The 25,902-nt window shown below is 38.1% G+C and overlaps 1 protein-coding gene across 2 annotated transcripts in view; it reads left to right on the top strand.

Annotated features, from left to right (window-relative positions):
* Positions 1–7,039: 7,039 nt before the first annotated feature.
* GPR155 (G protein-coupled receptor 155) overlaps positions 7,040–25,902 on the top strand; it is a 40,935-nt gene continuing 22,072 nt past the window's right edge. Inside the window, exons 1-8 of one of the 2 annotated variants that reach the window (XM_058549286.1) lie at positions 7,040–7,164; positions 11,047–11,248; positions 11,512–12,008; positions 19,222–19,621; positions 21,331–21,496; positions 22,422–22,577; positions 24,185–24,268; positions 24,868–24,985. In XM_058549286.1, the coding sequence (XP_058405269.1) occupies positions 11,543–12,008; positions 19,222–19,621; positions 21,331–21,496; positions 22,422–22,577; positions 24,185–24,268; positions 24,868–24,985 (1,390 nt within the window). In that variant the 5' untranslated portion in view covers positions 7,040–7,164; positions 11,047–11,248; positions 11,512–11,542. The remainder of the gene's footprint in view (positions 7,165–11,046; positions 11,249–11,511; positions 12,009–19,221; positions 19,622–21,330; positions 21,497–22,421; positions 22,578–24,184; positions 24,269–24,867; positions 24,986–25,902) is intronic. The other variant, XM_058549287.1, reaches the window with a different exon arrangement.

The raw sequence follows: 25,902 nt of genomic DNA, 5'->3' as shown, positions 1-25,902 counted from the left end.
AGCTGCACATCCTTCTACTTGCTGTATGTGGGACGCGGCCTCAGCATGGCCGGAGAGGCGGTCATCAGTGCGCGCTCGGGATCGGAACTCAGGCCACCAGCAGCAGAGCGTGAGCACCCAACTGCTAAGCCATGGAGCCGGCCCCCGGGCTTGAACTTTTAATACCAGTTCTTGGTTTGACAAAGACTGTTATGTTAAAAGAAAATCATTCACCGGCTACTGAGGCAACATATGAAACGAAATTTCTAAGATTCTAGGAATTTTATCAAATTTTAACACTACTATAAACCTCTTATCTCCAAAATATCTGAGTAGCACAAAACCGTGTGAGAGGGTTTGAGTTAGGCTAGTAGAACTAATAATAAGCCAGACTTGAGAATATCGTTAATCGTGCTAGTGGCTATAGACTATAGAAGCCTCAATCCCAATTAATGAAGCACTGAGAAGCTTACTTTTATCAACTTTATTCTCCAAGAACAACCATCTCCAAACCTAGTGCCCAGGCCTCTTTCTGACTGGGTCTGTGTAATGTTCTTGTAATTCAGAGGTCTGAAGTTCTCTTTCCTATTTCAACTTTTTTTGTGTGTGTGAGGAAGATCAGCCATGAGCTAATATCCGATGCCAATCCTCCTCACTTTTTTTTTTTTTTTTGCTGAGGAAGATTGGCCCTGGGCTAACATCCGTGCCCATCTTCCTCTACTTTATATGAGACGCTGCCACAGCATGGCCCAACAAGCAGTGCATTGGCGTGCGCCTGGGATCCGAACCTGCAAACCCTGGGCTGCCGCAGCAGAGCGCGCACACTTAACCGCTGTGCCACCGGGCCAGCCCCTCTATTTCAACTTTTTGAAATAGTTTAGGGAAAGCTTTCATAGAAGTTAGGGTAAAAGGAAAAATAACTTTTGGAATTCTGGGGACATTTAAGTATTTGTAGAATTAATGATTGGGACACTACTGTATTTAGTCTATGTCACAACCAATGATGATTCCCCCATGATTTATTCTGTTTCAGCCATTGTTAATCACAAAAATGATCTGGTGCCTCTGCTGCCACGTAGAGACCTAAGTTCTGATACTTCTCCATTAGTGACTTGTTGATAGTTGAAAGAAGCAGACTAAGAAAAAGCAGATGTTTCCATTTTAAGTGATTGTCTAAATAAGAAACTTCACAAAGTTGTTTAGCTGGCATTCCAAGAGTTAGGAGGTCAACAAATACTTATCAAGTACCTACTATGTGCCAAACACTGTTCCAGGCACTGAAGACACTATGGAAACCAACCCAGATAGAGCATCTGCCCCTCTGAGCATGGAAGGAGACTGCAACTCTGGGAGTATATCCTTCTCTACGGGAAGAATGCTTCCAAAGTCTGTGCTTAATTGTTGTGCTGAGGATGTGATAGCCTTTCTTTGAGCTACCTATCTACTCACAAGTCCCACCCATGTTATAACTAGAATCAACTAAAGACCTTACTCCAAAGTCAAAGTTAAATCTGAGGTTTTCTCCACTTCCTCTTTATATTTTACAAAGCTGGTTAGTTTTACAGTTTTTCATCTTAGAGATTACAGAAATTACAAAATGCTCTACACATTTATAAGATTCTTTGTTTAAAGATTGCCTATTACATAAATTTGTCTGTGAGCACATTTTTAAGTGAACAAACTAGTAGTAAAAAAAGAGTATTTTTTTTTTGTCTTTCATTTTCATGTTCCTGATCTCTAACCCCTTTCCAAAAAAAAAAAAAGGGTGGTCCAAACAAAACCACAAGTATCAGGAAGCGAAGTTCTGAAACAAATTGGATGGGTGTCCAAAGTCATCATGCTTCTACTGTATAGTTTCTGCACCCTATCTTATCAAAGTCATTGATTTAACTTTCAGATTCATAATCTAATTCTGGTTTCATTGTTTTTCTGCTTAACTTCTTAAGTGCCGGCCCAGGCAAAAGCCTCTGCTTATTGAATCACGTTTCCTGAGGTCAATAAGATCAGTAACAAGGTGAGATGTTTAGATTCCACTTTCCCTCATTGCTTTTGTAAGAATATATATATATATATTTTTTTACATTTACTGGTTTATTATTAAAAAAATATGGCAAAGGATACAGATGAACATCCAGGTGAAAGAAATGCGTAGGGCAAGGTACGTGGGAAAGAGTGTGGAGTTCCATGTCCTCTCCGGGCTTGCCAATCTCCCAGCACCTCCACATGTTCCCCAACCCAGAAGCTCCAGAAGGATATTTTCATAGCAGATTGAACGGTGAGGGGTAACTATTATGTATTTATGGAACCACAAACACACATACATATATTTGTTTATATTAAATTAAAAGATAATTTTCAGGGTTTTATCTTGACAGGTCAAAAATTAAATTATTTAATTATAGCATTCAAAATAAAAAAAAGAAGCCACAGGGGCCGGCCTGGTGGTGCAAGTGGTTAAGTGCGCATGCTCTGCTGCGACGGCTCAGGGTTCGCCGCTTCAGATCCTGGGGCGCACACCAATGCACCACTTGTCAAACCATGCTGTGGCGGCGTCCCATATAAAGTGGAGGAAGATGGGCATGGATGTTAGCCCAGGGCCAGTCTTCCTCAGCAAAAAAAGAGGAGGATTGGCAGATGTTAGCACAGGGCTGATCTTCCCCACAAAAAAAAAAAAAAAAAAGAAGCCGCCACAATTTGGGAGAATATTTAAATAAGGTTATAAACCTGGGCCAAGTGAAGAACTGGAAAAAATAAGAAATCCAGCCACTATAAAAGAGCTCTACCACGGTTGCTTATATCAAATAGCTCCCATTGAATAGAAGTACACCTTAGTGGTTACCAGAGGGGAAGTGGCAATGGAGAGTGAAGGGGTTGATAGGGTACATGTGTATGGTGACAGAGGGTAGTCTTTGCATGGTGAACATGATGTAGTCTACACAGAAATCGAAATATAATGATGTACACTTAGAAATTTATATAATGTTATAAACCAATGATATCTCCATAACAAAAAGAAAAGAAAAGGAAAGTAAATCTAAAAAAAAGTAAAAAGAAGTAGTACACTTTAACATCCTGGATACCCAGTAGCCAATTATGTTTTATTCAGTCATTCAAAAACTACTTATGGAACACCAACCATATGTCAGGAAAAGCACTACTATAAGTGCTAGGGATACAAAGATGAACAAAAACAAGGCCTTAGCCTTGCATAAGTTCATATATTGCACTGTATCAGTGCTCTTAAATTGTTCTATTTTATGGGTGGATTTTGTATACCTACCTGGTTTAATACATAGTAGTGGCTTTTAAATTTGTTTCAGAAAAATATTTACCATAGGTATTGTTCACTATTTCCATATAGCCAAAATATACACTTTAAGACTTACTTTAGACTTTTTCCTGATAAAATTAATAGGCATTTTTTTTGTAGAAATTTTGGGAACTTTTCTATACAGAAAAAAATGAAAATCATGTGTATTTCTACCACTCAGAGATAATTACTTTGGCATTTTCTTCCAGAATTTTTTTCTATTCATTTGATTTCAAGTAACAGAAAATCCAATCAAACTTGTTTAAACAATAAAGAAAATTGATTGGCTCACACGAATGAGAAGTCCACAGGCTGAAGCTTGAGTCTACAACTCAATATGTCATCAAGGACCATTTATTTCCTTCTCTCTGCTGTGCCTTCCTTGGTGTCTGCATCATTCTAAGACTGGCTGCCACTATCTTCCTCTTGTCCAGCAGGAAAGAAAAGATCAGCATTCTCAGCAAAAGTCCTAAGAGTCATTCTATCAAACTACCTTAGAGCCAATGCCCATCTTGACTCAATCATTGAGTCCAAAGGGATGGAATATACTGATTGGAAAACCTAGGTTAGTTACATTACCTCTGAGGGTGGAGTGAAGTCAACCTCTCTGGAAGCACATGGATTCCTAAAAAGAAACTGGTGCTATTGGGAAAGGGATGGGGAGTTTTAAAATAGCTAAATATTTTAAAATAAATTTGAAATCATATTAGACATATTCAAACAACACATTTTAGGTCGCTCTAAACACTTCTACTATTTTATCTCCCTCTTCTTTACTCTTAGAGTTCTCATTTTTTCAAGACAGATCATCTTCAAAATTTCAATAGGGAACACTTAATAGGTATTAAAAATTATGATATAGATCTATATTTATGGATAAAAATGTTAATTATATATTTTTAAATGAAAAAGTTTATAAAAATCAGGTGTATAAAAATCACATGTATTGTATAATCCTATTTCTTAAACAATCTATAAATGAATAGAAAAAAATGATACACATATAGTAAAATGTTAACAGAAGTCATCTGTAGATGTTGTGATATTCACTTCCTTCCTTTCTATATTATCTGAATATTTTATAATTATTATTTTCATAATCAGAAAAAAAAACATTAGAACTACTTCATTTTGGAAAAAAGTAAAGTTCACCAGGAATCTACATTATATCAGACTGCCTCAACATATACCCTACATGACCCTTGTCATTGTACAAACCACTTGGTTTATTCCTTCTGTCAATCTTGATCAGCCGGAGTTGAGGAAAATGGAGTATCAGTGTGAATGAAGGAACAGGTTCTATTTATTTGTAAGTGGAGGTTAAGATAAATTTACAGCTTTCCTCCATTAGTTTCAATAAGTTTTAGCTTTTCTTCTTTTTTTTCAGTTAATAGTATATATAGGTCAGCATCTCACAGAATAATTAGCAGATATGATAGTGGAATTAAATGATTTCTTATGGTATTCATTGGTAATTGCTTATCTGAGGATGACTTTTTAATGGAGTCTTTCACTCTGTATACACTTTGTTCCTAGAGTTCCCCCCAACAAGCTGCTCTTCTCAGAAAACCCACCCACTCCATACACTTATCTCCAAACCACATCTTTAGCTCTGTTCTTTCTCTCTCTTGAGCTTCTGTTTTCTCTCTAGGTGTCTACCAGAAATCTCTCCCTACATGTGCTGATACCTTCATGAGCAGTTAGTTCACAGAACAGTGAGCACTTATATTCCCATTCTCTTGTACCAACTAGCTGGGTGCTCTTAGACCAATCGCTTAATCTCCAGGACCTCAGATAGAGAAGATGATGATAACTTCTTCAAGAGAGGAATATGAACTAGATAATTTCTCAAGGTTTTCGATTTTAGGCCTAAAACAAAACTCATTACCTTCTTCTTGTAACTGCTTCCCTCATTTGAAATACTTTCTCTTTTCATCTTCAGATAATAGAATGATAGAAAATAATGGAGCTTTAAAACTAGGAAGGATGTTAGAGGTTCCCTAATTCAATTCTTTTTCTTCACAGTAATGGATGAGCAAAGAACACACGTTCATTTCCTCCTTCCCCTATCAGTAATGAGTCCCATCAGTTCTCCTCTTGTAATGTCTCTCAGGCCTTTCCCATTCTCTGAAATTCTCAGGATATTTCCATTTAATGTCTCCATTTTTTTCATATCATCACCCCAGAGTATGTCTTCCTTTCCTGATGTCTTGGTTCTTCCCAAAGTCATCTGTTTTTCTTGCCTTCAGTCTCTCTTTCAACTAATCCTGGGAAAGCTTCCAGATTACATATCCAGAAATAGTGTACTCATTATGACATGTTCCTATGAAAAGATATCTAATGGTTTTACTGTGGTCAAAGGATGAGGTCCAAACTCTGACTAATCTAAGGAACCTCCTAGCAGTTGACTCTAACTTACTTTTCCAGGCCTATCTTCCAGAATTCCCCTAAAAGTCAAAGTTCAATAAGAATTCATTTAATTGAATTAAGCTTCATACTTTCTAAATAGAAATCCTTTTAGCCCTGAGATAATATATTCAGAAGACAAGAAAAAGTAGCCAGGTTCAGGGGTAACAAGGAAGACAGTTAAAAGTGAAGAAGATAAGAACAAAGGTGAAGTGAGAACAGGAGCAGAACACATGACTTTTCTAGTTTCAGTTTCTGCTTATTTTTCTCCTGTTTACAGATCCTTCAACCAACCCTTTAGCTTACTGTGATTTTTCAGTTAAGCCATATATTTTTATATCTTTGCACTAAAACTACCAAGATGATAGGAAGACACTGAAGTTGCCGGACAAAAAGTTAAAGATGCAAAGTAAAATAGAGGCTTTACAAAGAACAGATGCTTGTGGAGATCTTAAGTGGGATCAGGTTATAAACATTTTTAAATTTGAAATAATTTTGATTCCAAAACACTAATTCAAATACAGGGTTTCTTCGGGCTTCAAAGCGCAGCCCTATATTTGGGACCCCTTCATTTCCAGAGGCTCTGGAAGTTTTCCACCAATACCAGTTTCTTCTCAGTACAGAGATGATATGCAAGTAGTTTCCCCCACCATAGAAACACAAGCAGTCTGGGACTGGGAGCTTATTCTAAATCAAGCACAGTGCTAAAGCTTTACAGACCTTTTAATATCTGATTTAGGAAGGTCAAGGTCACACTGCCTTGGCAAAGGTGCAAGGTTGGACTCTGACCCAGGTCTAAGTCCTTGCTTTTACACTCGGCTATAAACACGACTAAACTAAGAGAGGAACTGGAAGATCACGCGAAGCTGGGGCTAGGCGGAAAGACGAAACGGCCTCTGCATCTGAGTTTAGGGACAGGAAAACGAGCCTAGCAATCCCCCACGACAGCCGCCATTTTGCGAGCGCCAGACGGCCGGAAGTCCCGCCGCCGGAGTCTAGCGGGGGGCTGCTTGCCGCTGGCAGGGCGGAGCCGGGCACCGCGTGCCTGGGCGTCCCGGCAGTCGGGGGCGGAGCCTGAGGGCGGAGTCTGGGGCCGTGCGGCGTGGAGGCCCGCGGCGGGGGGCGGGGCCTGAAGGCGGAGCCAGGTCCGTGAGGCCCGGAGGTTCCGGGTCCGGGAGGGGCCGGGCGCCCTGCGGCTGGGAGGTTCCCGGCCGGGGGCGGGGCCTGGAGGCGGGGCGGGGCCTGGAGGCGGGGCGGGGCGGGACTGCGGGTGCGGGGAGGAGCTGACCTGGCGGCGGCTTCTCCGCTCTTCACTTGCGCGGAGCGTGATTGAGCTGCTGCGGCTGGCAGCCGGCAGCTCCCGACTAGGAGGGCTGCGGGTGGGACATGACGGTGATTTCCTCCCTGCTTGGCCCACCGCGAACACCGACTCCCGTCTCCTTGCGGCCGCGGGGCTGCAGACGTAGCAGGTGAGATGGGCCCCCGGGGCGCGGACCTGCCCGTTCCTGGCTCGGCTTGGTGGGTCCCGGTGCCCCCGCTCCCACCCCTCGGGTCTGGGCAGGTGGGCAGCGCTCCGCCCTTGGCGCCCAGGCCCGCAGCCCGCGCCTGGCCACCTCTGCCCTGCAGCGCCCGCCTTAGGACGTGCGGGGCCATCCGGGAGGGCTTACGTAGGCTGAGGGGCTGCTTGTCCCCTCCGGTGACAGAGCTGCCATCCCTCAGTTTGATGAGCGCCTCATTGCTCGTGCGTCCATCCTGTCATTCTTGGACTCTTCCCTTTATCCCGAAGGGTGGCTTCAGTATCTCTCCTCCTGGGAGCTTCTGCCCAGGTACCCGAAGCGTTGCACCAAATTTTCTCCTTTACCCCTTTTTGGAGCATGTCAGTTACCATGGCGTTGTGACTCCCATGCCTTGGGGAACCTGAGCGACCAACTTTTTATCCCTGGCACAGACCCCAGGCTGCCTTTCCATTTCCTCTGCTGCCCGCCCAGGCATTGGGTGGCAGCTGCTCTCTGGGCGGCCTATTTGGTTAGCGACTCTCCGCACTCTTATCTTGGAGGGCCATAGGCTGTCCCTATCTACAAGGGAAGGGGCAGTGCTCAGCACTCCCCACCCTGGATCTCTAGGGAGGACATTTGGTCCCCTGCAAGTAGGTGGGAGTCGGTGGATGGTCTCACTGTTGATGTTGAAGAGTGCTTTAATAGTACCACACTGTATTATGCTTTTCCTACAGGGTAAAGGATATTGGGTGTTTGAGAAATAGCCTAAGAGTTGAAAGCTTTCTCTTTGAAGTCAATCAGAACCCTCCTCCCTATTTTCACTTACTAATAGCAGTTGTTTACAATTTCAGTGGTTCCTTGGTGTTAGCTAAGCCAACTATGAAGTGGCCCAAAGTGGTCCAAAGTGATTTGTATATAGCATTTCTCTACTTTTCATCCCATGAGTGGTCAGTAAGCGGTCAGGGAGTGGTCTTTTACTGTGACAGATGAACTTGTTTGTTCTGTAACAAGCTTTGTTTTTAATGAGATGAAAAGACTGGATGTAATTTTTTGAAAGCTTCTGTTGCTGTGTTTCCTGTTCATTTTAAAAGAAAGCTTTAGATAGCATATTTTCCTCCTATTGGGAAAAAAAAGATTAAGATGAGATAAAACTTTATAAGTCCTTTTTGGTTATTTTGACTTTCCTTCAGTTAGCAGGCATTGCCTTTATAATGTCAAAGAACATTAAAGAAACTTCATAGGAAGGGGCAGATTAATTTTCAAAGTTTTTCTCTTAATTTTCGACTAACTGAAAGTTAAACCTGGGCATTGCTACAACTATTTGACCGTCACCTTGAGAAAAATGAAGAGCTCTCCCTTCCCTGCTAATAACTATTTAAGATCAAACTAAATTAAATTGAACTCCTGTTAATTGTTTGGTAAAGAACAAAAACTGATAACCTCACGACCCATTCCTTCCTTCTACTTTAGTTGGAGGATCTTTAATACTAAGTATGTTTGAAGAACTGGCATAGTGACATTTATATTTAATTTGTTACCATTCTTATTATTATTAGGACTACAACTCCTAAGAGCAATTGCTACCAATTCTTGAAAGCATACTTTGTGATAAGCTACTGTGATGAGCTGTGTATAAAATCTCCAGTCCTCACAATATCCCTCTAAGGAGATTTTTACTCTCATTTTATAGTTGAGGAAGCTAAGGTTCTGAGAGGCTAAATAACTTGCCGGAAGAGTTGATAAGCGATAAGACTGGGTTCAGGTCTGTTTGACTCTTTTCACTGAACAACTGCTAGTTTACTTAAAACTGTTGGTTAAAAATTATTAGAATACATTGATATGTGATTGTGGTACAAATAAGAGGTAGTGAGCAGTAGAAGTTATGAATACTCTAGGCAAAGAAATATAGGGAACTTTGTAAAAATAACAGAAGACTGGGTAATTTATCACCTGATTCTTTAGCACCGCCTTTTTTAAGTCCATCTCTTAGGGGCTCCAAATGTTTAACTCCTTTGTTTAATTGTTTACCAGCCCCTACTTCAACTATGGGTACCTGTACCAACCAGTAGCTTTCCCAGGATATAATTTGACGCTTATTTGGTAAACTTCAACTATGTGAGTAATTGTAGGTTTTGTATATATTGACCACTCCCATCTAATCCTAGTAGAAAAATACTTGTCCTGATCCAGATTAAATGTAAGGTTTTTAAATGGTTCAGTTTATACCAGGGTAGCACAGAGAAAACTATCTTGTCCACACCCCTGCGTATCAGTTGTTGCTGGTCTCTGGGCTGCCAGATATCTGAGTCTTTTTAATATGATGTGGGTGTTTGAGAACTTAACCTGGGGCATTGTAAATTTCAGGAAGCATGAGCTTTTTTATTTTCTTTCATATATAAGTTCACTTTAGATGGTTAACCCAGAATAATTACTTAGAAATTGGCAATTGTCACCATGTTAATTTCAAGTTACTAATAAAAGCTGATTCATTGCAGAATGGTCCAAACCTCATGTTCACTGTACCCTTGGCAGCCAGAGGGGGGTCTGATAAGTATTGTAATGTTAGCTAGCATAAAGAATTTTTCCTTGCTTTAGTGTTTTCTGAACATCTTTAGAACATTTTACAACACATGTTGTGTTCCTTAACATTTTATGAACAGCTTTTTAGAACATTTTAGAACCACATTTTGTGGTTTGGGGCCTGTTGCTATAGTGAAAAACTTAGAATACTTTATCATTTAGAAAAAAAAGATTTCTGTCCATGTAATAGATCCTAAAAGAGAACACTGATCCACTAGAGGGAGAAAGGTTTATTTAAGAGCAGGTTAGGGCCGGCCCTGTGGCTTAGCGGTTAAGTGCGTGCGCTCCGCTGCTGGCGACCCGGGTTCGGATCCCGGGCGTGCACCACTTCTCCAGCCATGCTGAGGCCGCGTCCCACATACAGCGACTAGAGGGATGTGCAGCTATGACATACAACTATCTACTGGGGCTTTGGGGAAGGAAAAAAAGGAGGAGGATTGGCAATAGATGTTAGCTCAGAGCTCGTCTTCCTCAGCAAAAAGAGGAAGATTAGCATGGATGTTAGCTCAGGGCTGATCTTCCTCACAAAATAAAAAGAAGAAGAAGAAAAAAAAAGAGGAGGTTATTATTTTAGAGAGAGAGAGAGATAGCATCTCCTGTGTGCCAGGCACTGTGCTAGGCATTAGGGACAGAACAGTGAGCAAAAACATGCACAGTTCCTGCATCTGAGGCACATAAAGTCTAGTGAAGGAGACAGACATAAATCAAATGCTCACTCTAATGTGTAGTATAACTATAAACTGAGAAAAGTGGCCTAAAAGTAAGGAACATGATTCTATATGAGAAAGACTCCTGGCCTGGCTATGGGTTTAGAGAAGTCTTACCTGATAAAGTGACTCTTGAACTATATGATTTGGAGGATGAGTAGGTGTTATTATGTAGAGAGTGGTGGGTGGGTAGACAAGAGTACATTTTAAGGTGAACTGCGTGTGGAAAGTCCCTGTGGCACAAAGGGACTATGGATCATTCAAGAAGGCCAATATGTGTGGCTGGTGTAAAAGGAACTAAGGGTAGGTTGGTGGGATGCCATCGTTTTTTTCTTTCATTCTCTCTCTCATAATGCTACCAAAAGTTATATTCAACTTTTGTTAAGTAGTTACTTTGTGCCAGATGTGATTATAAGGACTTGACTTGAATAATCTGAAGTTCCTATGAGGTAGGTACTACTATTGCCATTACACAGATGAGGAAAGTGAGGCACGGAAAAGTTAAGTTACTGGTTCAAAATTGATCAGTGATACTCTACTCTACTCTTCTTCCTATTCTATACTCAAGTATGACCACAGGCTGGAAAGGACCCTCCTGTCCAGTGTGAATCCTTGATGCAGCCCTGAGAACTTCTGAAATTTCCAGAGAATTTGGATGCAAGTGGACATTCACCAGAGACTCTGTGGGCCCTATGCTCTTATCCACTGGGCGGAGCTCGAGTGTGGATCACTGGAGAGGACCACTGGGCATCACTGCAGCTGCAATATTTGTGGGTCTTATTTACTCGTGTCTGATACTGAATCTAGGACAGCAGCATAAGTGTTTTGAGCTGGCCCACCTTTGAGAGTAAACAGGTTATTGTTAGCAAACATTCTGCCCTTTTCTTTTTACTTGTATTTTTCTCTGATGATAGTTGAAGAAAGTATGTACATTTATTTGGCTATTTAATAAGTCTAGGTTTGCTAGTATACCCTTTCAACTAGAATTCTTGTTATTGATTGTCACACTGAATCTTTCTTGCTTTATTTACAGAGATCTGATTGGAGTTGGAGGGTGAAAGAAAATGAATTCTTTTTCTGATTTACCTGCAGAGAACTTAACCATTGCAGGCAATGCGACCGAGACTTTGTCCTCAACAGTAACACATGGATTTAATTCCACTAATGACTCACCTTCAATGTCAATAACAAGGCTTTTTCCAGCCTTACTAGAATGCTTTGGCATAGTCCTTTGTGGCTACATAGCAGGAAGGGCCAATGTCATAACATCAACGCAGGCCAAAGGACTGGGAAATTTTGTCTCCAGATTTGCACTTCCAGCTTTATTATTCAAAAACATGGTTATACTTAATTTTTCCAATGTGGATTGGGCTTTCCTATATAGTATCTTAATTGCCAAAGGTGCTGTATTTTTAATTGTATGTGTATTAACCTTATTGGTTGCCAGTCCTGACAGTCGATTTAGCAAAGCTGGATTATTCCCTATTTTTGCTACACAAAGCAATGACTTTGCATTGGGATATCCTATTGGTAAGTTATTTTTTATTCTTCATGTTTTTTAAAAGTTCAAGTGTTTTAGGAGGCAACAAAACTTAAGCCTTTAATTTATCTAAGCGTTTGTTAGTGATAAATACTTATTCATATATCTAAGAAATTTTTCTTTTTTTTTCTTAAATATACCTTAAATTAGGAAGATTTATATTTTTTCCTCAACTTCAGAGTTTGAGGCTCCTTCAAACATCTACCTAAAATAAATGGTCATATCCAAATAAACTTTGTGAATCGTCTAATAGTATTCTTTCTCTTCTCAATAATCACATATGAAAGAAGTTTAATTTCTAGAAGGGATCAGATTCTGATGAAATTATGTAAAAAAGATAGGCATATGTCTGTATAAAAACAATTATTAAATGTTAGCAGTGGAAATTTATGAGTGACTTTTTCCCTCCCTTATCCTTCTTACCATCCAGAATATATAGTATGTTACATTAAAACTTGTTTTTGAGGGGCCAGCCCTGTAGCCTAGTGGTTAAAGTCCAGTGCACTCTGCTTCGGTGGCCGGGGTTCGTGAGTTTGGATCCCTGGTGCAGACCTACACCACTTGTCAGCCATGCTGTGGTGGCGACCCACATACAAAATGGGGAAAGATTGGCACAGACGTTAGCTCTGGGCTAATCTTCCTCAAGCAAAAAAAAGAGGAAGACTGGCAACAGATGTTAGCTCAGGGCTAATCTTCCCAAAGCCAAAAAAAAAAACCTTGTTTTTGAGCTTGTTATTCAAAATGTCCATGTACTTTGGTTGAAGTTAATTTCTTATTTAAGAACAAAAATGGTGAGGGCTTTTTTACCTTTCCATCTTTTCCTTCTTTAGCTTTCTAACTCTTTAAGCAGCCTAATGTTATGTTTCTATGCGTGTGTATTTTCCTAATAAAATAGTAAACATACCAGTTTGGGATGTTGAGATATCTTGAAAGGAAAGGTTTTTTTTTTTCAGAACACTCTGCCACTAAGAAAATATATACTTAGTAACTACTTTTTTATATTTTTATTTTTAAATTAAAGTATATGTTGTGCTTTGATCAGATATCATAATTTGAAGACGTGAATATTATGGATCTAGTCATTCATTGATTCACGCATTCATAGGGACCTGTTACGTACCAGTGACTGTGCTAGCTGCTGGGAATACACCTGTGAACAAAGTTCTTATATATTGAATTTACATTTTAATGGGAAAATAAAATTAAAATTAAAATAATATCAGGTAATGACCAGGGCCATAAAAATAAAGAAAGTAGTGCAGAGGGGTAGGAATGAGGAGGTGCTATTAGAGGTAGGGGGTCAGTAAAGTCCTGTCTGATGATATATCTTCTGAGCAGAGACTGAAAAAACCTTATTGAAATGGACAATTGAAATCTACCATTGACTTTCAGATTTCCCTCCCCAGCCCCACCCACCCCCAAGTTATTTCACCACTGGCGCCAAAAGGATTCCAGTGTACTATACTTTTCATCTTTCTCCAATTTTGACCCTCCTCCATCTCGCTTACCAGAAACGGAGGTATACCTTAGAAATTAGATAACTATGAGTAAAGCAGGTTTATGAGAGAGGAAAAACTAGGCTCTTAGATAACTGAGCTGTAAATAGTCAGAAACTAGACAGGTGTTCCTTTAAGGTTGTTGAATTTTAAAATTAAGGATGAACCAAGCATTTAAATAAAGACTTCGGAAATAAAAGAACAAGGAGTTAATGTGTTTGTCCTCTTCAGGAGCATTAATAATGTAAATTTATCAAGGTATTTATGGAATAAAGCCCTTAGAAGTGGCTCAGTATCATAGTGTTAAATATTCAATAAGTATTGCTATATCTTAATTTAGACATAAACTGTAAATATATAGTTTCATGCTCCCATAGATTAGTAAGCCCATAAATAAGTAGAACTAACATTTGTAATTTTATAGAGTACTTTCTTATATACTTATCTCATTTGAAGTAGGGCAGATATTATTATCCTCATTTTCAAATAAGGAGACAGGCTTATAGAGATTTAATTGTCTTATCCCAGGTCACACAGCTAACAGGTGACTGAGACCCAAACCTAGGTCTTCTGGTTCTAAATCCTGGGCATTCTCTTATGCCACACAGTTATATAACATGCCCATTTAATCTTCAGAAGACCCAGCTAGCCCATGTAATACATTAGTTTCAGAGAGAATCAAAGTTTTTTTTATCTTTACATTATTCTAAAAATATTCCATAAAATGAGTAGCAGTGGAAAAAGACCTATTAGATGAGTTTATCCATTTTCATATCAAGGCAGACTCTCCAAATAAAAAATATAATCGGCCATTTTCATCACTGCTTTTCTTATGTCCCACATTAAATCAGTGAATCTGGTAATAATCTTGTTCCCAGCAGTATGCTAGCCCATTTCCATGATGATTATGCTTATCGATTTTGAGTTGTCATTTTGTTTTTAAACCACAAATAAGAGCTCTTGTAGAATTAGGTTGTAGACAATAGCCTTACCAGAAGCCAATAGTATAGACAGATATGCTGTCTCATCTATCTGCAGATTGGAAGGTGTGGTACAGAACTGCAGGGCTGTGTGTCTGCTCCGATGAGGTATTCATTATTGCTGTCCATGCCCTTCTGCTTTCTAGCCTTGTTCAGAGAGAGACCCCTTCTTTCTGTTTGTTATGTGGCCTCTCCCAGGAATTCCCACTCTCTCGTTAGCAGATAAGCATCATAGCTGCTAGGAAATGTCCTTTTTAAGACTGCGCGTGTTCCACAACATCAGTCCAATTGACAGGTGACTTAGGAGAAGGCAGATAAGTTAATGAATAAAAAAAGAACAGTTGAATTTCCTTTTTCTCTGTATGATGATAATTTTGACAGTCTATGAAATTCTACTAAAATGATGTATCTATACTCAAGTAATGGAACACTACAGTGCATTATTATAGACTAAAAAAGAAGCTCACTGTTTTTTTAGCAACAATTTTTTTCAAAATTACTTTACGAAATCCGAGTGTGAGAAGAAACCAAGAATCGACCAAGGTGAAATGTAGATTTCAGCAAATCAGAATGGTTCCCTGCCTCTTTCATTAAAAGATACTAATAAGGCATAGTTAAGTCCTATAATTTATTCTTCAAACAATGCTGATAGCATAAGTACCCTGACTAATCATGATTATGTTCTAGTGCTTGAGCTGTAAACAGAAAGGAAATGAAGCATTTAACTATATGCCATTAAATAATAGAATGATCCTGTCTGGGTCTTTGTGTTATTTTCTAGGATTGAAACCCTGCAGGAATCAAAATAGGAGCCACCGTGGGTGGCTAATTTTGTCTTAGTTCTGCAAAGTTATATAATAATTCCTCATAGTGGGATTCTCCTCGCCCCCCAAGAGCCTTATTGATAAGAATTAATTAGAACTTAATAGTTGATATAATGATTATAAATCTAATTGGTTAGTATAGATCACTGCTTTCATATATATGTTGTTATATGTTTTTCAGATTTGAAAACCATCTTTAGATTGGTAACAAAAGAAAAGCACTGCCAATTTATAGATAAATACATGATGTTAAGTAACTATGCATTGAATGGCAGAAATGGACTGAAATTTCCATGTTGAACCCTATTCTAGTAATTGAACAAGTATTTATTCCCAATTTTTTGCTCTCCCACTAGATTATACTTCTTTTGCCTTCGTGTACGTGTTCAACTGACTTAAAATACTCCAATAGTAACCTGCTTTATAAATATTCAGAATATGAAAAAAAATTGGATATAAAAAGAAATGGGTTAACAGATAACAATTAGATATAATTGCTGTGTGTTAACAAAATACATTTTTACTCTGTCTGAAACCTTTGACATTCATTGATATGTTAATTCCATTCAGCAAGTATTTTTCAGATTTGCTCAGTGCTGGGCTGGGATTGGAGGTTATAAAATGATGCCTTCAAGGAACTTAGAATTGGTTGAGGTGGCAGTAATATGAACAAGGTACCAGAGCCATCCAGAGAAGGGGAGATCCAGGATGTCAACTGAAGACTTGGTGGAAGAAGTGGTACCTGAGGCAGGGCTTAAACAGTAAGCAAGCTTTAGATAAGAAAGGAGAGACTTCAAGAAGTTGGGGAATGATGATCAGCACGTAGAACTACTAATGATGAACCTGGTGTTTGTCTACTGTGATGATAATATTAAACTGGTTGATAGTTAAACTGGCTATTCCTTTGCACTAAGGAATAGTGAGAGATAAGCTGGATAAATAAGGGACCAGTTGTGGAGAGTGGACTGTGAATGTCGAAAAGAAGGGTGGTGAGAGCTGTGGAAAATCTTAATTTTTGAAAGTTAAGATTTAGATGATATTGTCAGCAGTGAATAAAATGGATGCAGGAGGTGGTCAAGAAAAACCAAAAGAATATAGGTTGGTAAACACATTAAGTCACCCAATTTTGAGATTTTTGACTAGTGGTATTAGTAGGAATCAAGAAGAGAAAATACAGGGGCCGGCCCCGTGGCCTAGTGGTTAAGTTCGGCACGCTCCGCTTCGGCTGCCTGGGTTCAGTTCCTGGGCGCGGACCTATACTACTTGTCAGCGGCCATGCTGTGGCGGCGACCCACATGCAAAATAGAGGAAGAGTCGCACAGATGTTAGCTCAGGGTGAATCTTCCTCAGCCAAAAAAAAAAAAAGAGAGAAAATACAAAAGATCCTGCAAAAGAAGAAAGTACTTAGTGATTGGCTAGCTGTAGATAATAAAGGCTGTTGCTCAAATTTGCAGTGAGCTTTTAAAACAATCTAAAGTCCATTATGTGATGGTGATTAAGTGCTAGTGTGCCAGGAAAGTAAATTTCTGGAAAATGGCATTAACTTAAGGGACTTTGTGTACTGTAAGTCGTCAAAGATACCTTATGCATTTTATTTTGACCACTTGGGAAAATTCTTGTACTCGGATTGAAAACACAAGGCTTTTCCAAAATATGCTCTTTCTTTTAAAAATTGAGTGGTGGGCGGGTATGGACACAATTCTTTTAGAGATAGAATAGCTATTCAGAAGAAGTGTAGCTATCTAGAAATAGTTATCAAAAGCGCTGCTTTTTTTACTTAAAAGATGAAACCTTATGAAATATGAAAGAAAACCACTAAGAGTTGTAGAGCTAGGATATCTAACTTGGAGGTCAGTGGAAAGAATTTGTGAAATTTTATGTAATCAAGTATGTTTGGTTTAACCACTGCTTCCTTTTAGAGATGATATAGACCTCTGTAGGTGCTTAGCTGAAAAAAAGGGAATTGAATCTTATGAAAAGTAGGTTTTAGCTAATGAGAACAAAGTAAACTTTAAAGGTTATATAATCTAGTTACATAACTTTAATGGGACATGTGCATGACATTAACTGAACTTATGTATCCTGAGTAAGAAAACAAGTATATTTTCCTACCTGTGTCACTTTATCTTGATGTAAATTGAGAAACCTAATCTTTAAAGTTTTTCACGTTTGCCTCTCTCCTTGTGAGTGATTGTGGCTGTTGTTTTTTATCTTTCATTCTCAACTTGAAATCACTTATGAATCAGCCTTTGTATGTATGAGGTTGAATAATTTCAGAACACATTGCCAAACATGTGCCTAGAGACCAGGTTGCTTACTCCAAGGCTCTAAGTTGCCCTGATCAACCCAAGACCAGGCCACCAACCCTCACATCCACCAAGCAACTGCAGAAGTCTGATCCACCCACAGTCTCCCAAGGAGTCTCATCTTATGCAGTGGTTAGGTTAGGTTCTAAAGTCATCATATACAGTCAAACCTTTGAAAAATCCTTTAAATCACCCACAAAATACAGCACACGTACTTTGTGTATATTGTACCATTTCTCATAAGTCTAACAGCCATATTTTTTTTCCCTACCATTATTGTTCTTCAATAAACAAGTGAAGTAATTAGTTTGCATTTGGGAACATGCTTTATGAAAAAAACCGATGAAGCTTTTGTTTTCCTAAGAGAGTGTAGGTGAATTTCCCTTAGTTTAATGTGCATTGATCTGACTCCACTGTATTCCCCTCCCAAACATTTCTTAGATCCACCTTTCCATCCCTAATTCTTCAGCATCTTCACTGGTCTTCCCTGGAGGCATTCATTCTCTTTCGTTCCTCTCAAATGGAGGCTGCTCATTTTCTCATCGCCTGCATACCACATGAGCAATGGTAGGACTGGCATCCTCACAGCCACCTTGTACCACTGCTAGGCCATTATTCTCTGCTCTTTTGTAAAAACTGCTTCTTTGAGGTTCATGCTGCCTGGCTCGACCCCTCATCCTCATTGCTGTCATCTGCTGACCTCATTCTAACCATTCCTCCTCATTCATTGAAGACTTTAATTAATCTGTCTCATTGTCGTCTTCTCTACTCCCAAATTTTGCCATTATCTTGTTTGACTTGAGCATCCATGTGAACTACCCATCAAATTCTCTGCCCTCTCAGTTCCTGGGCCTCCTTACCTCCAATGATGTCTTCCTTTACTCCATTTCAGCTACCAGCGAACATGGCCTCATCGTACCTGGTCATATGGAAAATATTAAATTCAATAGCTCACTGTCTGACTTATCCAAACTCCTCAACTTCCAACTGCACGTAATTCTTGGACTTCATAGGGGCCTCCAGTCTCTGACCCCTCTGCTTTCTATTTGTCAGCCATCTCCCATCTTCACTTCTTTTCCTGTACAGCTTGGACTCCATCACTTTGGTGCTCATTTTTTAGTTCGTTGTCTCCTACTTGCTCTTCAGTCCTCTGTACTCTGACTCCTGCCTCACCACTCCAGTGAAGCTTCCCCTCAAGGGAACCAACAACCACCTTGTTGCTATTACTACTTAAACATTTAATTTGTTACTAGATTTTTACTTTGAATTGTTTCTTTTAAGAATTCTACAATTATGCTGTTTTTTTTTTGAGACTGGTCTTAGCCTCTACGTAGTAAAAATTAGTGAGTTTTACTAAAAATAATTTGTGCAAGTTGATTATCATTTTATAAGCTAAATGTTATTTAATATAGTGTGTTTTTCTTCCTTTTCAGCTTTCTTACTAAAATGTACTTTTCCAAAACTAGGGTAAGGAGGTCATTCTGCACTATTTAGATTACAGAATGCAAAATTAAGCACAGAAAACATAATATACATAATGTATTAATATATTTCTGTGGTGATCATTTTAAAATCAATTTTAATTCTTGTTTTTCAGTTGAAGCTTTATATCAAACTACATACCCAGAATATCTCCAGTACATTTATTTGGTGGCACCAATATCTCTTATGATGTTAAACCCTATAGGGTTTATCTTCTGTGAAATCCAGAAGTCGAAAGATGCTCAAAATGTTTCTCAAAACAAAATAAAAATCATGGGACTCGGATTTCTACGGGTATTACAGAACCCAATAGTATTTATGGTCTTCATTGGCATTGCCTTCAATTTTATTCTGGATCAAAAGGTGCCTGTATATATGGAAAATTTTCTTGATGGACTTGGAAATTCTTTTTCTGGATCAGCTCTATTTTATCTTGGTCTTACAATGGTAGGAAAAATAAAGAAACTGAAGAAGTCAGCATTTGTTGTACTAATTCTTCTCATCACAGCTAAACTGTAAGTTTCACTCATTTAACTTGGGAGCTGTCCTTTGTGAAAGCTTTATTTTCTCCTTTAAGAAGAGTGATAGTAGTAATTCCTCCCAATTGAATAGTTGTGATTTAAAGGAAAATGTGATGTTGGTATATTGTGGAAAGTCATTTCCTTCTTCCGTGTAGGTTATTCTTCCCATTTTTACTGTCAGAGGATAAAGATTATTGGTTTCCCTTCAGCTTTTATATAATTTTACTTAATATCTCCTAATGTCCAAGTTTGATCATACTTTTTAAGGAATTTTTCAGGATTTCTGAGTTTTCTAAATCTATTAAAATCCTAAAGTCAAAAGCATCTTAGTCATGATGAGAACAATAATTTTGAATATAAACTATTTTTATCATGAATTTTGGGGGAAATATTCTGTAATTCTGAGGGTGGTTGAAATTTCTAAATATAAGTAAGTCAACATGAATGATTATCAACTATCTATTCCTAGTCCATCAAATAAAAAGTTCTTATCAGCTCCTTAGTTAATAGTTATTCAGCTTACTTAGCTCATGAGCCATGGCCTTAAATTTCATGGTGCAAGTGACATAATTTTACTGCAAGATTATCCCAAGGCACTTGGGACATACTTAACTATTGAATTCAGCTCTTGTATAGACAGTTAAATTCATGAGACCAGTGCAATATGAAATAGTATCTAGTTTTCAAAATAATAAAAATGAATATAAGTTCTGAAAATTATTTATGGTGGTATTATGCTCCTTGGAAATAAAGTATTAGTTGCCACAGTAATAGATATGGTTCTAACAATAATAGTATTATCAACTTAAACTTATAAGTAGAATTTCAATATTCTCATTTTTTAAATCTTTTTTTCTGGTCGTTGATCCCTGTTAGATATGTTCTTTGTCTATTTTTCAAATTAAAAAAATATTAAATTAAATATTAAAAAGTAGTTCTTTACTCCATCCTAGAGCATCTCTCTAGTTGCTGCTGTGACAGTGTTATCAACGTTGGTCTTGTTGTTTTTAAAGGAAAGCCCCATTAGCCTAGCTACTGTTGATATGCTCTTTCTGTGGAATCCTATAGGATTCGTTTAATAATTTACTCTTCACCAGGTCTGGATTTCACTAATTTTCTCCTCTACCTCAGTTGTTTCAATTCCCTTTGCTAAACTTTTTTGTCTTTACAAAGGTGAAGAGCTAATTGTAAGATACCTATTTTTCTACTGTTTTTAGAATCTAATTGAGCAGCATTGTTATTACCCAAACCATTTAAACCCCTAATCATAATAAAGATCAACTTTTTTTTTCAAAAAAGAGTTTAGTAATTTTCAAGAAAAAAATTTACTCAGATTGTCAATCTTCTTTTTCTTTTAACATTTCAATGAACTAATAGAGGAAGCAGGAAACAGCAGCTATAATTGCAACTTTTATAAATTTTTTGCGAGAAAATTATTTGTAGAACAAAAAATCTGAGTTTTTTCCTCCTAATCCCTGATATTTGAAGTATTTCTAGAATATTGTTACACTTTAAAGGGCTCCAAGTTGAATTCTTGATTCTTTTAACAAAATGTCCACAAGTAGGCATACAGAGAATTGTGCATACAAATCACCTTCTGGGCAGGAGAAGAATAACCTAATGCCAAGTTCACTAGAGTGATCTAACGCTTGGGGACCAACATGCTTTGATATCAAGTAATGATGCATTTCTTGTTTCTTCAGCCTGGTGGTACCACTTGTGGGCAGAGAAATGGTGGAACTCTTGGACAAGGGCGACAGTGTAGTGAACCACACAAGTTTATCAAATTATGCATTTTTGTATGGTGTCTTTCCTGTAGCACCAGGAGTGGCTATCTTTGCAACACAGTTCAACATGGAAGTAGAGATTGTATGTATATGCTACTTTCTAAGTTTGATTGTTTGTGTGGTTAGTAGAAAAATGAATTTTTAAAATGGAGAAATCAGCATTCTCTTATGAGAATTTGATAACTATAAACTACCTCATTGTAAATAAAGAGGCATCATGTAACATCATGTAACAATAGAGTTATTTAATCTGGGGTCTTTATTCAGCCATGACTTATTTCATTAGTTTTTTTAGTTTCAAGTATTTTATTGCCAAACTTTTACTTAAGCCTAAAAGTTATTACAGAAAGGTAACTTTTGAAATTTTGAGGGGAAAAAAAAACTGTTTCATTCTTTGATAATTCAACCATCAGATGCAAAACACCACATAATCAACTGCAGTAAATAGCTAAAATCAGTTAACATGAAATTGTTAACAGTGTCTAAGTGTATTGTACATGTTATCTACAGCATTAGAGTAAATGCTTTTGAAATATAACGGGAAGGAACTAAATTGTTTAATGCAAGTCAGTTCCATTATTTAATCTGTAAAATGTTTGCATGGTAATTTTTCTCTTTTTGAATTGAATTTCTCTTTTTTTATTGCCCTATATTTTATGAAATAGTATGGAAAGAAACTGGTCATTGGTTTAATTAGATCATTAATATGGTTTACTTTCCAGAACCTAAAAGATAACCATCAGCAGTGGGATGTCCAGTATTTGTTATGTGCAAATGTAAATTGAGCATAGATTGAAAGAAGGGCCAAGGGAACACGACTGTGTTTTCTACTAAGGACTATCCAAAAGGGGAAGTATGGCATTAGATAACGTGCTGGATTCTGTAATGTCTTTTTACTGACTCTTGGTTTTATTTCAGAACACCTTAGTGTGCTGTGGCTATTCAAAATTTAAGGTAATTGTTTAAGTGAGACTGTGACTCTCCTCACTTTGATTTCTTTTTTGCAGATAACCTCAGGGATGGTAATAAGCACGTTTGTGTCTGCGCCGATCATGTATGTTTCTGCCTGGTTACTGACCTTTCCCACTATGGACCCTAAGCCATTGGCATATGCCATCCAGAATGTTAGTTTTGATATAAGTATTATCAGCTTGGTCTCCTTGGTAAGTATGTTTCAGTGTAAAAATGAATGAAAACCACAGAATGAGTTTGAGAATAGCTTGGTAATGGGAAGTTAGGGATTTAAAAATCTAATCTCTTATGCAATAGAGAAAGCCTAAAGCCTGCCCGTAAAATATAACATCAGCCTTCTGAATTTTGTCTTTCCAATTGGGAGTTAGAGTTGTATAGCCGGCAAGGTGTGAGATTTAGTCAGACCTGGATTTTTTTTTGTATGTGTGTGGTGGGGGTGAGGGAGACTGGCTCTGAGCCAACATCCATTGCCTATCCTCCTCTTTTTGTTGAGGAACATTAGCCCTGAGCTAACGTCTGTGCCCATTTTCCTGTATTTTGTATGTGGGATGCTGCCACAGCATGGCTTGATGAGCGGTGTGTAGGTCCATACCCGGGATCCGAACTTGCGACCCCTGAGCTGCTGAAGGGGAGCATGCTAACCTAACCGCTACACTACCAGGCCAGCCCCCAGATGTGGATTTGACTCTTGGCCCTATCACAGACTAACTGTGTATCTCCACAGAGTTACCTTAAACTCTCTAAGTTTCAGTTTTTTCAGCTATAAAATAGAATAATTTTACCTATTTCCATGGGTTGTTTTAAGGATTAAATGAGACAATATATGTGAAAAGCATTCTGCAAATAGTGAATCACTATACAAATACTAGCTTTTGTAGAATCATGGGGCTGGAAGGGATGTTTGGGATCACGTCCAATCACCCATTTAATGTTAATGAAATTTTTTCCATATATCTAGCTCAAATTAAACACTTGACAACTACAATATCTTATAGATCAAGTTGCCTATTGAATTCAAGCAGTATTCTGGCTGAAGAAAAAGATAACTTATACTGTTAAAGGAAAGGAGGTGGGATGAAGATGTATATTGGCAACAGATAAATGTGTGATTAATGTAATTTTTAGGAAATTTCACTTCTGTTACATATTCTTAAAGTCTATGCCCATTGATAAGAGGGAAGTCTGGGGAGAGAGACAATATCAATTTTGATTGATAATGAGGGGAGAATTAAAAAGGAAATCAACCAGCATGCTTAGCTGGCCACTGTGTAGGAAGAACAGAAACCCAATCCTTTTAAATGTAAGGAATGTAAGACAATTAATCTTCAAGTGAGCAATGTGTATTGTTTGAAGTAAGACAGCCTGGATTTTAGATACCTCGTGAGCCAATATGTTGGAATCAAAAAAGGAAAACTTAGAATAGTGCATTGTAACTGCATCTCCCACTGAAGCTGTTTTCCTGAATAGTTGGCTGTGAGCCTGTGTCCCACTCCAGCCACTGAACGTAAGGGAAGTTAGAACATGGCCCTGGTCAAGGCATTAGTTCTCAAAGACCCCGTCGTTATTGGACAGTTAATTTACGATAGGATCTCTCCGTGCTTTTTATTTTACTTTGGATATAGTGATTTGCCTTAATACCTTTTTGGGAACTAGACAAGTTAAAGTAAATAAAATATTGGAGTTTCTTTCTGAACCAGGATAAAAAGGATTCTTTAAAGAGGCTAATCAATGAGTTATTTAATAAGTAATTATAAAGATTAAAAAACCTGAATAACTTTTGAACCTTTTTTCTTTTAAGATCTGGTCATTGGCTATACTTCTTTTGAGTAAGAAATATAAACAGCTTCCTCATATGCTTACAACTAATTTACTCATTGCTCAGGTTAGTAAACCTTACAGATATGTAGAACTATGCTTTCCTTATCAATTATACTACAATAAAGGAGAAAATTACTTTGCTGAGTTTTTCCACTGATAAAGTCAGGAGTATTACCAAATGTAATCAATTACAATTTGATTACAATTAATTTATGCCTAATTTATTAATTATTGCAATAGGTCTTGAACTATATAAAGTTGAGGCTAATGGCATTCAATGATAATTTTGCATTTTTAATAGAAATAATTGAATCATTAAAAATTGAACTCTCACTATCTTATTTTTCTAGTTAAATTTTTGTATGTCGCAAATTATAATAGAAAAAAGTTTAGTATTTTCTATGTAAACCATTACTAAATATCAAGTTAGTATTTAGGATATTGTCATGTGTTTCCATTAAATATGTACTTTGTTAAAGGTTCTGGATAGAAAGGGTTTTTTTATCATAAAACTTGAAGTTTTAGTATAACTGGTATGTAATAGTTGATAATTACTCAGCAATAATTAAAAATGAATAATTATATTTGCTGTGAATAAAACATATGAGGATGACTCATATGAGTATGACTGACTTTGGGTTTTTTAATCATTTTTTTCTTCAGTCTATTGTCTGTGCTGGAATGATGATATGGAATTTCGTTAATGAAAAAAATTTTGTTGGACAAATTCTGGTGTTTGTTCTATTGTACTGCTCCCTCTATAGCACCTACCTGTGGACAGGTAAGTTGGATCATGAATGGAAATTTAGGTCTGTCCCTCTCTCTTCTATCACTGGAAGCCCTCAGCTTCTGGTGATCTACTTGAAGTGGAGTAGAGCAGACTGAGCATTCACTCAGGCAGTTACACCCACAGACATAGGCAGTCTGCAAAGGTGAGTTCTGTTTCCTGATGCACTCTATTTCTGCCAGGGCTCAGAGGGCTTCCAATCACGTGGTCCTTTTCCTCAGGGTCTTAGGCTCTAGGCCACGGGCAGCACAGATTCCCTTTGGAGACCCCAAGAGGGCAGGCGCTGGAGGCAGGTGGAAAAAGGAGGGAAGGGGCAGAGAGGTGTGGGGCGAGTGAGATGTGTCCCAGAGCTCACTACTGGAGTCCAACTGAACTGAATGAAAAATTCTGGCTCTGCCTTAAGCAGAAGACTTCACTTCTGCAGCCTCAGTTTCCTCATCTGTAATACTGGGTTATTGTACCTTACAGGGTTATTTTGAGAATTAAATGAAATATTGGTATTTATGCCTGGTACGTGGTAGACACTCAACAAGTGGAACTGTATTGTTAAATACAGGGAAAAGCAGTAATATGAGAACAAGAAAAGTAAAGGAATAAAAGGGCATGGAAATAGAAGAGTACCCAGTTAAGAAAGACTATTTCTCATTTCAACAGGCTCCAAAAGGAATATTCAAAATGTTTTAGCCCATTGCTATTTTGAAGTATAAGATTTGTTTGGATGCATACATCCTGGCATGTTTGTGGAACATTCTGTCTCGCTGTTCTGTATTCATACCGTGAATGGGAACCTGTAAAATGGCACATGAAAGGAAACTATAGGATGGTAGGGCTGGTTACAGCTACTGTTAGAAGGCAGGTGTCAGGAAGTGGCTACGAGGGCTAGGCCTTTGATTTCATGCCTTCAGGATCAA

This window comes from Diceros bicornis, chromosome 10 (assembly GCF_020826845.1).
Source record: "Diceros bicornis minor isolate mBicDic1 chromosome 10, mDicBic1.mat.cur, whole genome shotgun sequence".
Classification (NCBI taxonomy): domain Eukaryota; kingdom Metazoa; phylum Chordata; class Mammalia; order Perissodactyla; family Rhinocerotidae; genus Diceros; species Diceros bicornis.
Note: the sequence above shows the minus strand (reverse complement) of the source record. Positions and strands in the feature narration are given on the sequence as shown.